The sequence below is a fragment of the Salmo trutta genome, chromosome 8 (assembly GCF_901001165.1).
Source record: "Salmo trutta chromosome 8, fSalTru1.1, whole genome shotgun sequence".
Classification (NCBI taxonomy): domain Eukaryota; kingdom Metazoa; phylum Chordata; class Actinopteri; order Salmoniformes; family Salmonidae; genus Salmo; species Salmo trutta.
Window position 1 is genome coordinate 6,229,731 of NC_042964.1, and position 14,364 is coordinate 6,244,094.

Consider the following 14,364-nt stretch of genomic DNA (forward strand, 5'->3'; position numbering starts at 1 on the left):
CAAAAACTTTCATTTCAATCTTTTCCACAAAGTGTGTGTTTTTTCAACTCTTTCTCTTTTTGACCTCAGTGTACTTGATTGATAGGCAGACCCAGTTTTGATCTAATTTACCTGTCTCATATTGATTCCTTCATTCCAATTACTTTAAGAGCAGGCCAAATTGAAATGAGCCCTTAATTGCGGCTAATTTGGCCCGTAAATGGTCAGCTATTGTTCTGAAAGAGAGGCCTTAAATCCCAGCAGCCCCCAGCCCACACTGAGTAGACCTGAGTCATCTGACATACAAAGTGTTTTTAATCTACATTAAGCAGCCTCAATGTTCTCAGAGAATGGCTCAATTAAAAAGCTCATTTGAGACACCCAGAGTTGAACATTGTGTCTGTCTGTCTGGATCGGTCTATCTGTCTAGATCTGTCTGGATCTGTCTGGATCGGTCAATCTGTCTGGATCGGTCTGGATCGGTCTATCTGTCTGGATCGGTCTGGATCTGTCTAGATCTGTCTGGATCGGTCTGGATCTGTCTGGATCGGTCTATCTGACTAGATCTGTCTAGATCTGCCTGGATCTGTCTGGATCGGTCAATCTGTCTGGATCGGTCTGGATCGGTCTGGATCTGTCTGGATCGGTCTATCTGTCTAGATCTGTCTGGATCGGTCTAGATCGGTCTATCTGTCTGGATCTGTCTGGATCGGTCTATCTGTCTGGATCTGTCTGGATCTGTCTGGATCGGTCTATCTGTCTAGATCTGTCTGGATCGGTCTGTCTGTCTAGATCTGTCTGGATCGGTCTATCTGTCTGGATCTGTCTGGATCGGTCTGTGTCGGTCTATCTGTCTAGATCTGTCTGGATTGGTCTGGATCGGTCTGGATCTGTCTGTCTGTCTGGTTCGTTCTGGATCATTCTGGATCTGTCTGTCTGTCTGGATCTGTCTGTCTGTCTGTCTGTCTAGATCTGTCTGGATTGTTCTGGATCGTTCTGGATCTGTCTGGATCTGTCTGTCTGTCTGTCTGTCTGTCTGTCTGTCTGTCTGTCTGTCTGTCTGGATCTGTCTGTCTGTCTGTCTGTCTGTCTGTCTGTCTGTCTGTCTGTCTGTCTGGATCTGTCTATCTGTCTGGCTGTCTGTCTGGGTCTGTCTTTCTGGCTGGATCTATCTGTCTGTTGGTAAATCTATGCACAGGTTAATTTCAAAGTCAGACAGATTGACAACCTGTAGGTCAAATTCCGGTCTCATATCGCCTTAATAGAAATGTAGTTAGATTATGAATTATGAAAATATGGACTTTATTTGGACTGCAGATGTGGCAAGGTTTGATTTCACCTCAGATAAACTGTGGGACACAAAGCCTTGAAACATTGCACAAGGAAATCACAGAAGATTTACGCAATTTGAATATCCTGATCTTCAGCCACTCGTAGAGTCACCCTGCTCAGGCTTACAGTCTTAAAACGGCCAAAGCTTGTTAGATCTAAACCAGACTATTAGTGGGTCCATTACCTCTAAACCCTGGCTGCTTTTCCCCATGCCACAGAATACATCAACTAGGGCTGCAGATTCAGCAATGCCTTGATAAAACAGCTTGCCTCACAACACCAGAGTTGTGGTTTCGATTCCAGGTCACATAATACAGTGTGTAAACTGGAAGTGTCTTTAGATAATAGTATGTGCTAAACCAATGGTAGAAACGGAGCCTAAGGAGGAAGCTAGGCTAGCATGCTTTGGGGTATCATCCATCCCTTTAAAATCTACAAGAGAATCAGCTCCACCCTGCAAAGCACTGATTATAGACAAATAAACCACCGTCAGAAAGTGAATCATCATGGATCCATCTGTACTGCAGTTAGGTTGTTCTAGAATCTAGCTCAATGTCTCCGAAGGATACAATGGAACGTGGAAAATAATGTTTTTTCACTTCAGCCTTCACAAACCTAATTTCATCGGGGCAAAAAACTAAATAAAGATTACGTAGAAAATCAATCCGGCCAGGTAGATGTACAGTAGGTCTAGATGAAATTCAACTAGCAAGGGGATGGCGACGCGGTCCAAAGAACATACCGGAAGATTAACTACCAAGGCCTTGATCTAATATGGAAATAAATTCATAAGGGTATTACATCTACTCAAACTTAATCAAATTAACCCAGGTCTTTCAAGACGAGACGAGGAGCGTGCATCAAAGGCTAAAGCAAAACCTGCCTGTGCTTCAGATTATATTCACTTGATGAATGCATACGTGGTCTCAAATTAAATTCAACCTGCACTAGCTGCAGTATTCATGACCAGAGGGCATATCAAACACTCCCTAACGATGCAGACCTCACTTCCCTGTTCAAAATCAACCTTAAAAATACACCTCACACCCATAACGCACAATACCACCTGCTTGCTCTACACGCAAGAACTCCTACACGTTGGGAATTAAACATCTATATCCACCTGTATCTATCTCGATGTGTAGAATATATGTCTCAATGTGTATTGCACTTTATATCTGCTCTTTAGTGTTTGCCCCTACCATTTTCCATATGATCTGCCTCACCGACACTGCCATCCGGCGTGGTCCTCTCGTAGCTGTCCTCGGGCAGGGGCAATGCACCCAGCCTGGGGCCCCCCGAAGAGCTCTTGCTGCTGGGCGTCTCCGACTCCTCCAGCCCGCTGTCGTAGCAGCTCTGCAGCGATCCCTGCTGGTGTGGGTCCTGGGGTTGGCTCACCACCGAGAAGGTCACTCGGCGGAACGGCTACAAGAGAGAATAAGATGGCGTCGGGGTCACTAGCTGGACTATAGGAGGGAGGGAGGGACGCCCGGGCAAAGGGGGTTCAACTCCGTGGCACAGAGGACAGGGGGTTAAGTTTAAAAAGTGTAGGGGATACAGTTGAAGTATAAATGACGTGTAAACGTAGGGGGTAAGGAGTACTGTATGTATACAATACAGCAGAGGAAAGAAGGGGCTATTGGGAGCTACAGTTAAGGGAGTTGCTAGACCTTTTATACACTTCAAGTCGAAGTAGGGGGTGTTAACTGCTGAAGAAGTTTGCTTGCGAAGGGTCTGGTAGCCAAACGCTATGACATCACGCTCGAAGCTACATATCATAGGCCGAACACCTGTCCACACACAAACAAGAGATAGGAGTGGCTAACACAAGGGAATGTATATTATGGCTGTACAATAACATCCCATTGCCCAAACTCCTTCTAAAAGACATGTAGGTAGTACACAGAGGAGCTTTTCACTACTCCGAGAGCGTCTGAAAACCCACAGGGGTCCATACGGCAGCTAGTTAGCTGATGGTGTGTTAAATACAGGAGGAGGGAAGGACGCCGCGGCTGAAAGAGGACAAGGTGAGTAAACTCCTTATGGGAGGTGTGGGAAAACACTGGAGCTAAGAAGAAGGAGCGATAGGTTGATTTACTGCACGTTGACAAAAGCTTTGCATGAACAACTGATGAGGCTCGAGGACAGGGTGTACTAGAAATCAGTGTCCATCACGATAGGTCTACATTTGTGTGTGTGGAGGGAGAGACACACAGAGAGAGAGAGAGAGAGAGAGAGAGAGAAAGAAAGAAAGAAAGTGCGACAGAGAGAGGGAGAGGGAGACAGAGAGAGAGAGAGAGAGAGAGAGAGAGAATGACAGAGGGAGGCAACAAATTAACGGCAAGTTTGGTCATTACCAGAATAAATGGAATAACAACTACATAATGAGATTCATTAATTTGATACAGTCACAGTTCCACTGTAGCTGTGCATCTCCCCTACTGACACCCCTTGGACCTCTCCCCTCCTCTCTCCCCTCCTCCCGTCTCCTCTCCCCCTGTCCTCCCTCGTTTCATTCTTCATCACTAGAATATTAAACAGGGAAGGGGCCCATTATTCAAACCATTTTCTGTCTTTGTATCGCTGCTCTTGTCCTTTTTTCCTCTCTCTCTCTCTGACTGTTATCAGTTATTACACATCATTATTAACAATTGCAACGTTAATATGTGCCATGGTTCCAAACCCTGGAAATTGTCACCATTGCGGACAAAGAAACATACCTGACATCTCCATCAAAATGTCTTACACACACACACACACACACACACACACACACACACACACACACACACACACACACACACTGGTCGTTCTGCGACAGTTCCCTACAGAAATGACACCCCTTTAGTTATTGTGGCATGGAGAAACAATTATTGTTTCAAGCGCCTCTGAATCTCAGGCAACGACAGGAGGCTAGAGACTCTTAAACCATTGGGGAAAAGTGTCCTCCTCCTCTCTGCATGTTAAAATTGGCATTCATTTCTGTATTTATATCTCCAGTTTTTCTCTCCCTGGCTAATGCAGCAATCTTAGCAATAAATCATGTTTCCATGTAATTACAATCAAAACTCAACAAATGAACTGAAATAAATATTCATAGGAATTTCACTTGGATAGTCAAACATTTGTTGCATAATTAAAATTAAGGCCCAGAAGGGGGGTCCTGTTATTTCACTGCAATAACGCTCTAAATGACGTTTAGATATCAAAACCTATTCCACCCCTCCTCGGCTCGTTCCTAGACAACAAAGGTCTGAGCCGTGCGTGACAACGATCCCAAGCTTGAACGAAGTGGTGGTATAAACAGCAGAAGCAAATTCAAACCTATACTCTGGATCACACATCAGGTGGGTCTAATCCTTAATGCTGATTGGTTAAAATTGCATTCCAGCCATTGTTGATTCCACAAGTTACCACCTGGCTAAATCTATGATGTTGAAATGCCTATTTACTCTTTTCAGTATGACTGTGCAATCCACTGTCTCATCAGCCAAGCCAGGCAATTTATAAACTTGTTTTGACCTGAAATGTATTTTTCGAATGAAGCGACTGTTGCTAAATTAATTGGTAGAGAGGTGGTTGTGAGAGAAACACTTGGACGAAGCAAAGAGAGGAAGATTGAGTCTGAGAGAAAAAAGGGAAGAGAAAAAAACAAGAAAATAAATAAATAAATGTGGTTCACCTGCGTTTCCTTCTATTTTCTGGGAAAACAAAATTATAATTTGTTTTCGGACCAAAATGGAGTGCACACACACACACACACACACCACACACACACACACACACACACACACACACACACACACACACACACACATATATATTATACACACACACACACACACACACACACACACACACACACACACACACACACACACACACACACACACACACACACACACACACACACACACTGCAATAGCCAGAGGGTCTGTTGAGATTTTATAAACACCCTTTTCTCCTCTAAACACATCAATTGCATAAGAAGCCATTTCTTTCCCGACTACTTTGTTTCTAAGTGTGTGTGGTGGCAGCACCTGTGAAACTAGGCAACAGTAAGCATGTCATCCACCACGAAAGATGCAGAACCCCCGTTACCACTCCCCCACCCCCACCCTCCTAGGATCCAGAACGTAGAAGGATCACAGAGGGATCTGTCTATGAGTGTCACGTGCAGAGAGGCAGGGGAAAATAAAGCCTCCCTCCATCCCTTCCTCATTGTTGTTGACCAGCAGTAGTACTGTAAAGATAACCTCCAATCAGATATCAGAATTGCACGAGGTAATCACAACAGTACCTCAATGAGACAATGGGGGTTGATGAGATCAAAGCAGAGAATGCTGAATTCCTAAAACAACACATAGCAATGTATTGCATACAGTCACTTCGGGGGCTGGGTCCCCCTACATACTGTCACTTCGGGGGCTGGGTCGCCCTACATACAGTCACTTCGGGGGCTGGGTCCCCCTACATACAGTCACTTCGGGGGCTGGGTCACCCTACATACAGTCACTTCGGGGGCTGGGTCACCCTACATACAGTCACTTCGGGGGCTGGGTCCCCCTACATACAGTCACTTCGGGGGCTGGGTCCCCCTAAACACAGCCACTTCGGGGGCTGGGTCCCCTTACATACAGCCACTTCGGGGGCTGGGTCACCCTACATACAGCCACTTCGGGGGCTGGGTCCCCCTACATACAGTCACTTCGGGGGCTGGGTCCCCCTACATACAGCCACTTCGGGGGCTGGGTCACCCTGCATACAGTCACATCGGGGGCTGGGTCCCCCTACATACAGCCACTTCGGGGGCTGGGTCCCCCTACATACAGCCACTTCGGGGGCTGGTTCCCCCTACATACAGCCACTTCGGGGGCTGGGTCACCCTGCATAGAGTCACATCGGGGGCTGGGTCCCCCTACATACAGTCACTTCGGGGGCTGGGTCCCCCTACATACAGTCACTTCGGGGGCTGGGTCCCCCTACATACAGCCACTTCGGGGGCTGGATCCCACTACATACAGTCACTTCAGGGGTTGTGGCCCCCTACATACAGTCACTTCGGGGGCTGGGTCACCCTACATACAGTCACTTCAGGGGCTGGGTCCCCCTACATACAGTGCGTTCGTTAAGTATTCAGGCCCCTTCACTTTTTCCACATTTTGTTACATTATTCTAAAAGTCATTAAATAGCTTCTTTCCCTCATCAATCTACACACAATACCCCATAATGGCACAGCTAAAAACAGGTTTCAGAAATGTACGTAAGTATTCAGACCCTTTACTCAGTACTTTGTTGAAGCACCTTTGGCAGTGATTACAGCCTCGAATCTTCTTGGGTGATGAAGCAAAAATCTTGAAACACCTGTATTTGGGGAGTTTCTCCCATTCTTCTCTGCAGATACTCTCAAGCTCTGACAGGATGGATGCGAAGCGTTGCTACACAACTATTTTCAGGTCTCTCCAGAGATGTTCAATCTGGCTCTGGCTGGTCTACTCAACAACATTCAGAGACTTTTCCTGAAGCCACTCCTGCGTTGTCTTGGCTGTGTGCGTCATGTCATTGTCCTGTTGGAAGGTGAATATTCACCCCAGTCTGAGGTACTGAGCGCTCTGGAACAGGTTTTCAAAAAGGATCACACTGTACTTTGCTCCGTTCATCTTTCACTCAATTCTGACTAGTCTTTCAGTCCCTGCTGCTGAAAAATATTCCCACACCATGATGCTGCCACCACCATGCTTCATGGCTTTAGGGATGGTATTGGCCAGGTGATGAGTGGTACCTGGTTTTCTCCAGATGTGGCACTTGGCATTCAGGCCAAAGAGTTAAATCTTGGTTTCATCAGACCAGAGAATCTTGTTTCTCTTGGTCTGAGAGTCTTTAGGTGCCTTTTGGCAAACTCCAAGTGGGTGTCATGTGTCTTTTACTGAGGAGTGGCATACGACTGGTCACTCTACCATAAAGGCCTGATTGGTGGAGTGCTGCAGAGATGGTTGTCCTTCTGGAAGGTTCTCCCATCTCCACAGAGGAACTCTGGAGCTCTGTCAGAGTGACCATCGGGTTCTTGGTCACCTCCCTGACCAAGGCTTGTCTCCCCCAATTGCTCAGTTTGGCCAGGTGGCCAGCTCTAGGAAGAGTCTTGGTGGTTCCAAACGTATTCCATTTAAGAATGATGGAGGCCACTGTGTTCTTGGGGACCTTTAATACTGCAGAAATGTGCTGGTACCCTTCCCCAGATTTGTGCCTCGACACAATCCTGTCTCTGAGATTTATGGACAATTCCATCGACCTCATGGCTTGGTTTTTGCTCTGACATGCACTGTCAACTGTGGGACCTTATATAGACAGTTGTGTGCCTTTCCAATCAATTGAATTTTCCACAGGTGGATTCCAATGAAGTTGTAGAAACATCTCAAGGATGATCAATGGAAACTGGATGCACCTTAGCTCAATTTCGAGTCTCATAACAAAGAGTCTGAATGCTTATGTAAACAAGGTACTGATTTTTTTATAAATTTGCAAACATTTCTAAAAATCAGTTTTTGCTTTGTCATTATGGGGTATATGTGTTTAAATTTATGGCATTCATTTTAGAATAAGGCTGTAACGTAACAAAATGTGGAAAAAGGGAAGGGGTCTGAATACTGTCCGAATGCCCTGTATGACTGGACAATAATCAAGACAAGATAAAAGTAGAGCCTGCAGGACTTGCTTTGTGGAGTGTGGTGTCAAAAAAGCAGAGCATCTCTTTACTACGGACAGACCTCTCCCCATCTTTACAACCATTGAATCAATATGTTTTGACCATGACAGTTTACAATCTAAGATAACGGCAAGTAATTTAGTCTCCTCAATCTGTTTTCAACAGCCACACCATTCATTACCAGATTCAGCTGAGGTCTAGAACTTGGGGAATGATTTGTACCAAATACAATGCTCTTAGTTTTAGAGATGTTCAAGACCAGTTTATTACAACACAGACCGCAACTCTTTGTTAAGGCTTTCAGTGACTTCATTAGCTGTGGTTGCTGATGCGTATATGGTTGAATCATAAGCATACATGCACACACATGCTTTGTTTAATGCCAGTGGCAGGTCATTGGTAAAAATAGAAAATAGTAGAGGGCCTAGAAAGCTGCCCTGTGGTACACCACACCTTACATGTTTGACATTAGAGAAGCTTCCATTAAAGAAAACCCTCTGAGTTGTATTAGAAATATAGCGCTGAATCCACGATATGGCTGAGGTTAAATAGCCATAACAAATACGTTTTCTCAATAATAGGTTTTTGTCAATAATATCAAAGGCTGCACTAAAATCTAATTGAATAGCTCACACAATCTTTCAACCAACCATCAGTCATTTGTGTCAGTGCAGTACATGTTGAATGCCCTTCTCTATGAGTGTGCTAAAATTCAAGAAATAGACTTGTATTTGGTCAAACATAATTATTTCCAAGCTGATAGAACCAGTAAAGACCGCTTTATCACTCTTGGGTAACGGAATGACTTTGGCTAGCACTACAGGGCCTCTGCCTTTCTGGCCCCGGCTAGCGCTACAGGGTCTCTGCCTTTCTGGCCCCGGCTAGCGCTACAAGGTCTCTGCCTTTCTGGCCCCGGCTAGTGCTACAGGGCCTCTGCCTTTCTGGCCCCGGCTAGCGCTACAGGGTCTCTGCCTTTCTGTCCCTGGCTAGCGCTACAGGGTCTCTGCCTTTCTGTCCCTGGCTAGCGCTACAGGGTCTCTGCCTTTCTGGCCTCGGCTAGCGCTACAGGGCCTCTGCCTTTTCTGGCCCCGGCTAGCGCTACAGGGTCTCTGCCTTTCTGGCCCCGGCTAGCGCTACAGGGCCTCTGCCTTTCTGGCCCCGGCTAGCGCTACAGGGTCTCTGCCTTTCTGGCCCCGGCTAGCGCTACAGGGTCTCTGCCTTTCTGGCCCTGGCTAGCGCTACAGGGTCTCTGCCTTCCTCTCTGGCCCCGGCTAGCGCTACAGGGTCTCTGCCTTTCTGGCCCTGGCTAGCGCTACAGGGTCTCTGCCTTCCTCTCTGGCCCCGGCTAGCGCTACAGGGTCTCTGCCTTTCTGGCCCCGGCTAGCGCTACAGGGTCTCTGCCTTTCTGGCCCTGGCTAGCACTACAGGGTCTCAGCCTTTCTGGCCCCGGCTAGCGCTACAGGGTCTCAGCCTTTATGGCCCCGGCTAGCGCTACAGGGTCTCAGCCTTTCTGGCCCCGGCTAGCGCTACAGGGTCTCTGCCTTTCTGGCCCCGGCTAGCGCTACAGGGTCTCTGCCTTCCTCTCTGGCCCCGGCTAGCGCTACAGGGTCTCAGCCTTTATGGCCCCGGCTAGCGCTACAGGGTCTCAGCCTTTCTGGCCTCGGCTAGCGCTACAGGGTCTCTGCCTTTCTGGCCCCGGCTAGCGCTACAGGGTCTCTGCCTTCCTCTCTGCCTGTACAACTGATTGAACGCCATCCATGACAGCCATGGGTGATTGAACGCCTCAGTCATTCCAGCCAAATGAACAGACTAAACTGAAGTAGTCACAGGTTACTGGGATATACTGTGGTCAGTCTGAGGTTGCTGTGGTTGGCCGGCTCAGGCTCCCAGGCTAGATCCTGAATCTAAAGTCGAAACACATGTCAGCCTACCTGTACGTGCTATACTGGGGCCTAGAGCCAATAAGAAAGCTGTTTTGTTGTGCTGTTCATGTCAATAACGTGTGACCTCTGATTTTATTTTCATTTCCTCCTTAAGTCCCTAATTGAAAGAGCTGAACAGTTGTCAGGAATAGTTGATTTGTGCTTGAGATGATCTATGTGTTATCTCAGCAGAACACAGAATGAATGAATGGTAGATTGTCTTGACAACAATATATTTATGTTCTGCATTCTTAGTAGTCCCACAACCACCAATCAATAGAAATTAATCACTATACAGGAATGTTGATTAAGATGTGTGTGTGTGTGTGTGTGTGTGTTAGCTTGAACAACTGTTGTTATGCTGCTATGACATATCAGCAAATCTCTGCCTGCCACATTTCATTCTTGTTCAAGTCACAAAGGCACATGCGAAATACATATGGAATACATAGTGTTTCCTTCTCCCTCCTTCCATGTTAACACTACATTATCATTATATGTCCTAGATCCCCACTGTCATTCTTTGAATAAGACTTTGTCATGAACCAAATTCTAGCACATGACTGAATTCACATTTAAGCCAGGCTTCCCTGGAGCATGTGGACTGAGAAAGGGGGGAGTGACGGGACAGAGAGGGATGGATGGAGGAATAGAGGGGGGGGGGGTTGAAAACATGCTGTGTGTAATTTCAGCTGAACACGCCCGTGGCGGTTGGTGGAAATAGAGGTGTGGCCTGACTGGAGCTGAGGAGAGTAAACATTAACTACAGCATCCACTACTATCACTGAAGCCAAGCACAGAAGAAGAGAGTTAGACGGATGGAGAGAGAGAGAGAGATAGGGGGAGAGGGAGGGAGAGAGAGAAAGATTCGGAGGATGACGGATGGAGAAAAAAGAGAACGACATGGAAGGTGAGTGAGAGGAAAAGAGGGATAAAGGATAGAGAGAAGAGGAGGAGTTAGTGTCACATGAGTGAGGTCATGATTTCCAGAAGTGGCAGTCGGTAATTAAGTTGCCATGTTCCATTTTTAATGGGCAACCCGACAACGACCCACTACACACAGCCACCTGAGACCCACACAGTAAGTGCTAGCCCCTCTACACAAACACTGGGCCCACATGGGAGGTTAGCTTAGCATTATTAATGTACTGGGTTAGCTTTGCATAGCTAATGTACTGTAGTGGGTTAGCTTAGCATAGGTCATGTACTGTAGTAGCAACATGGCTAATGGTGCTGAATGTGAAATGGGAGCTAGTCATAGTAAAGAAAGCACATTCCTGCTTTAGTTACATGAAACCAACGCGGTACGAATTCATGTCTGAGTGCAGATCAATTGTGACTTGATGAGCAGGGGGTTAGGTTCTGTTAGTGTGCTATTCAGTTACATCACTTAATTACTAGCCTCTCGGCTTACCCAGGAAACAATCTGAGTTGAACTCATCTCAGACCTCAGATGGCCTAGAGGGATGAATACCCCAACACGGTTGGCTCTTCATCTGTTTTGGAGGAGCCCTGAGGAGGGTAGAAGTTGGGTAGGACGGGAGTAAGAGACTCTGAGGTTAGGGCAGGGAGGGGGGTGTGGTTAGAGGGGTGTAGGGGTGCTGCCTCGTTGTCCACCTGGGGAGTCTCAGGTATCTTGCTCCCCATGAGTGATAACATTGACCCCGTCAAGCTTGGTTTCTCCTCTCTACCTCCACCTCTCTTCTTCTACATCTCCACTTCCAACACTCCTCCTCCACACACATTCCATCCACCCCAGGGCTGCTTTGTTCCAAGCTAACACCAAATGAAAAAGCCAAACAACACTCAAGACTCTGTGTCGTGTTTCAGTCTTTGGCCTCCGAGTCAAAAGAAATGCGTACAAGTGTTTTCTGTTTCACTTCAGTGGATCTATAAAATGTTCCTAGACAGAGAGGCTTTCAGACACATTGATGCATAAGTCTTTTCAGCCAGAAATTCTCTCCCTTGTCCAGAGTGTCCAGTGTCTCAGGGATCTCTGTGCATTGTGGCACATGTTGGGTAACACTGTAATGGAGGTGAATGCTAGCCTTTCACTCCCAGACATTGGAAGTGGCTCCGACTCGCTCTTTGAAAGCCCACAGGTGTACCAAAGTTTGTTTTCCTGTAGTCGGAGAAGTTGTGGGTTATTCAAATCACCCTCTACTGATTAAAAGACTCACCTCAATTCTGCTACTGCTAGTATTTCTTTCTTACTCTTTGACTGACTTGCCTTGTTAAATAAAGGTTAAATAAATAAATCAAATAAAACCTGCTCCATTTCTATCATGTGGTCATTTCATGATCTAATGACGTGAAAAATCAAATCACCTTGAATCATTTTGCTAATACCACTAGTGTTGTTCCCTTGGGGTTTTTATTGACCTTTCATCACCTTGTTTAGCTGGGGAAAAATATTATTAAATATATAGATTAATATATACTTAAACATATAGATTAATATACATGTAAATGTATATGAATACATCATTAAATATATAGAGGAATATATCATTAAATATATAGATGAAAATATCATTAAATATATAGATGAAAATATTATTAAATATATAGATGAATATATCATTAAATATATAGATGAAAATATCATTAAATATATCGATGAAAATATCATAAAATATATAGATGAATATATCATTAAATATATAGATGAAAATATCATTAAATATATAGATTGATATATACTTAAACATATAGATTAATATATATTTAATTATATAGATGAATATATAATTAAATATATAGATGATTATATCATCAAATATATAAAGAAATATCTCATTAAATATATAGATGAATATATACTTAAACATATAGATTAATATATCACTAAATATATAGTTGAATATATAATTAAATATATAGAGGAGTATATCATGAAATATATAGTTGAATATATTATTAAATATATAGAGGAATATCATTAAATACATAAAATAATATATAATTAAATATATAGTTGAATATATCATTAAATATATAGAGGAAAATATCATTAAATATATAGTTGAATATATCATTCAATACATAGAGGAATATATCATTACATTTTTTACATTTAAGTCATTTAGCAGACGCTCTTATCCAGAGCGACTTACAAATTGGAATAAAAATATAGATGAAAATATCATTAAATATATAGATGAATATATCATTAAATATATAGATGAATATATCATTAAATACATAGATTAATATATACTTAAAAACATATAGATTAATATACATTTAATTCTATAGATTAATATATAATTAAATATATAGATGATTATATCATCAAATATATAAAGAAATATCTCATTAAATATATATATGAATATATACTTAAACATATAGATTAATATATCACTAAATATATAGTTGAATATATCATTAAATATATAGAGGAATATCATTAAATATATAAAATAAGATATTTTAAATATATAGTTGAATATATCATTAAATATATAGAGGAATATATCATTAAATATATAGATGAAAATATAATTAAACATATAGATTAATATATCGATAAATAAAACATGCCCAGGTGAGCAATGGAGGCTTAGTGAATGTGAACAGACAGCGGCACAGCCCCAACATGAAGGTCCGGCTAATCTCTTTTACCCACTGATGCCAGAGAATATGGTAGGAGAGGGGAGGGACAGGAGGGACAGGAGGGACGGGGGGGACGGGGGGGGACGGGGGGGGGGGGGGTTATGGCACAAAGTTGTTGCCAACCAACAGTGTTTCCCCCATGAGTGTTCACTTTGCTTAATCAGCCTAGTGCCATGGGAGACACTTTAGAGAGGGAGAGAATGATGAAGAGAGAGAGGGAGGCACAGACAGCCAAAGAGAAAGAGAAAGAGTAAAAAGGAGCTCTTCCCATTTCCAAACTCCATGTATTCCTTATTTTATTCCCTCCTCACTTCTTATTGTTTAGTCACAATGTGTTTGAGTCCTCCTCTCTTTTTCTATTAGCATGCACCCCCATGCCTTCAGCCGGAGAGACACCACAGAGCCACAGAGAAAGAGAGAGAGAGGGAGAGAGAGAGAGGGAGACCACAGAGAAACAGAGCCACAGAGCAAGAGAGAGAGAGAGAGAGAGAGAGAGAGAGAGAGCGAGACCACAGAGAAACAGAGCCACAGAGCAAGAGAGAGAGAGAGAGAGAGAGAGAGAGAGAGAGAGAGAGAGAGAGAGACCACAGAGACAGAGCCACAGAAAGAGAGAGAGCGAGAGAGAGAGAGCGAGAGAGCGAGAGAGAGAGAGAGCGAGAGAGAGAGAGAGAGAGAGAGAGCGAGAGAGAGAGAGAGAGAGAGAGAGAGAGAGAGGCAAGAGAGTGGAGAGAGAGAGAGAGAGAGAGAGAGAGAGAGAGAGAGAGAGACCACAGAGACAGAGCCACAGAAAGAGAGAGAGCGAGAGAGAG

The 14,364-nt window shown here is 44.3% G+C and overlaps 1 protein-coding gene across 5 annotated transcripts in view; it reads right to left on the bottom strand.

The window, feature by feature from the left end:
• LOC115198099 (protocadherin-7) overlaps positions 1-14,364 on the bottom strand; it is a 167,967-nt gene that overhangs the window by 102,176 nt on the left and 51,427 nt on the right. For 3 of the 5 annotated variants that reach the window (XM_029759780.1, XM_029759782.1, XM_029759783.1), the window contains exon 2: positions 2,514-2,736. The exons of 1 other annotated variant lie outside the window; for it this stretch is intronic. In XM_029759780.1, the coding sequence (XP_029615640.1) occupies positions 2,514-2,736 (223 nt within the window). The remainder of the gene's footprint in view (positions 1-2,513; positions 2,737-14,364) is intronic. One more of the 5 variants, XM_029759781.1, reaches the window with a different exon arrangement.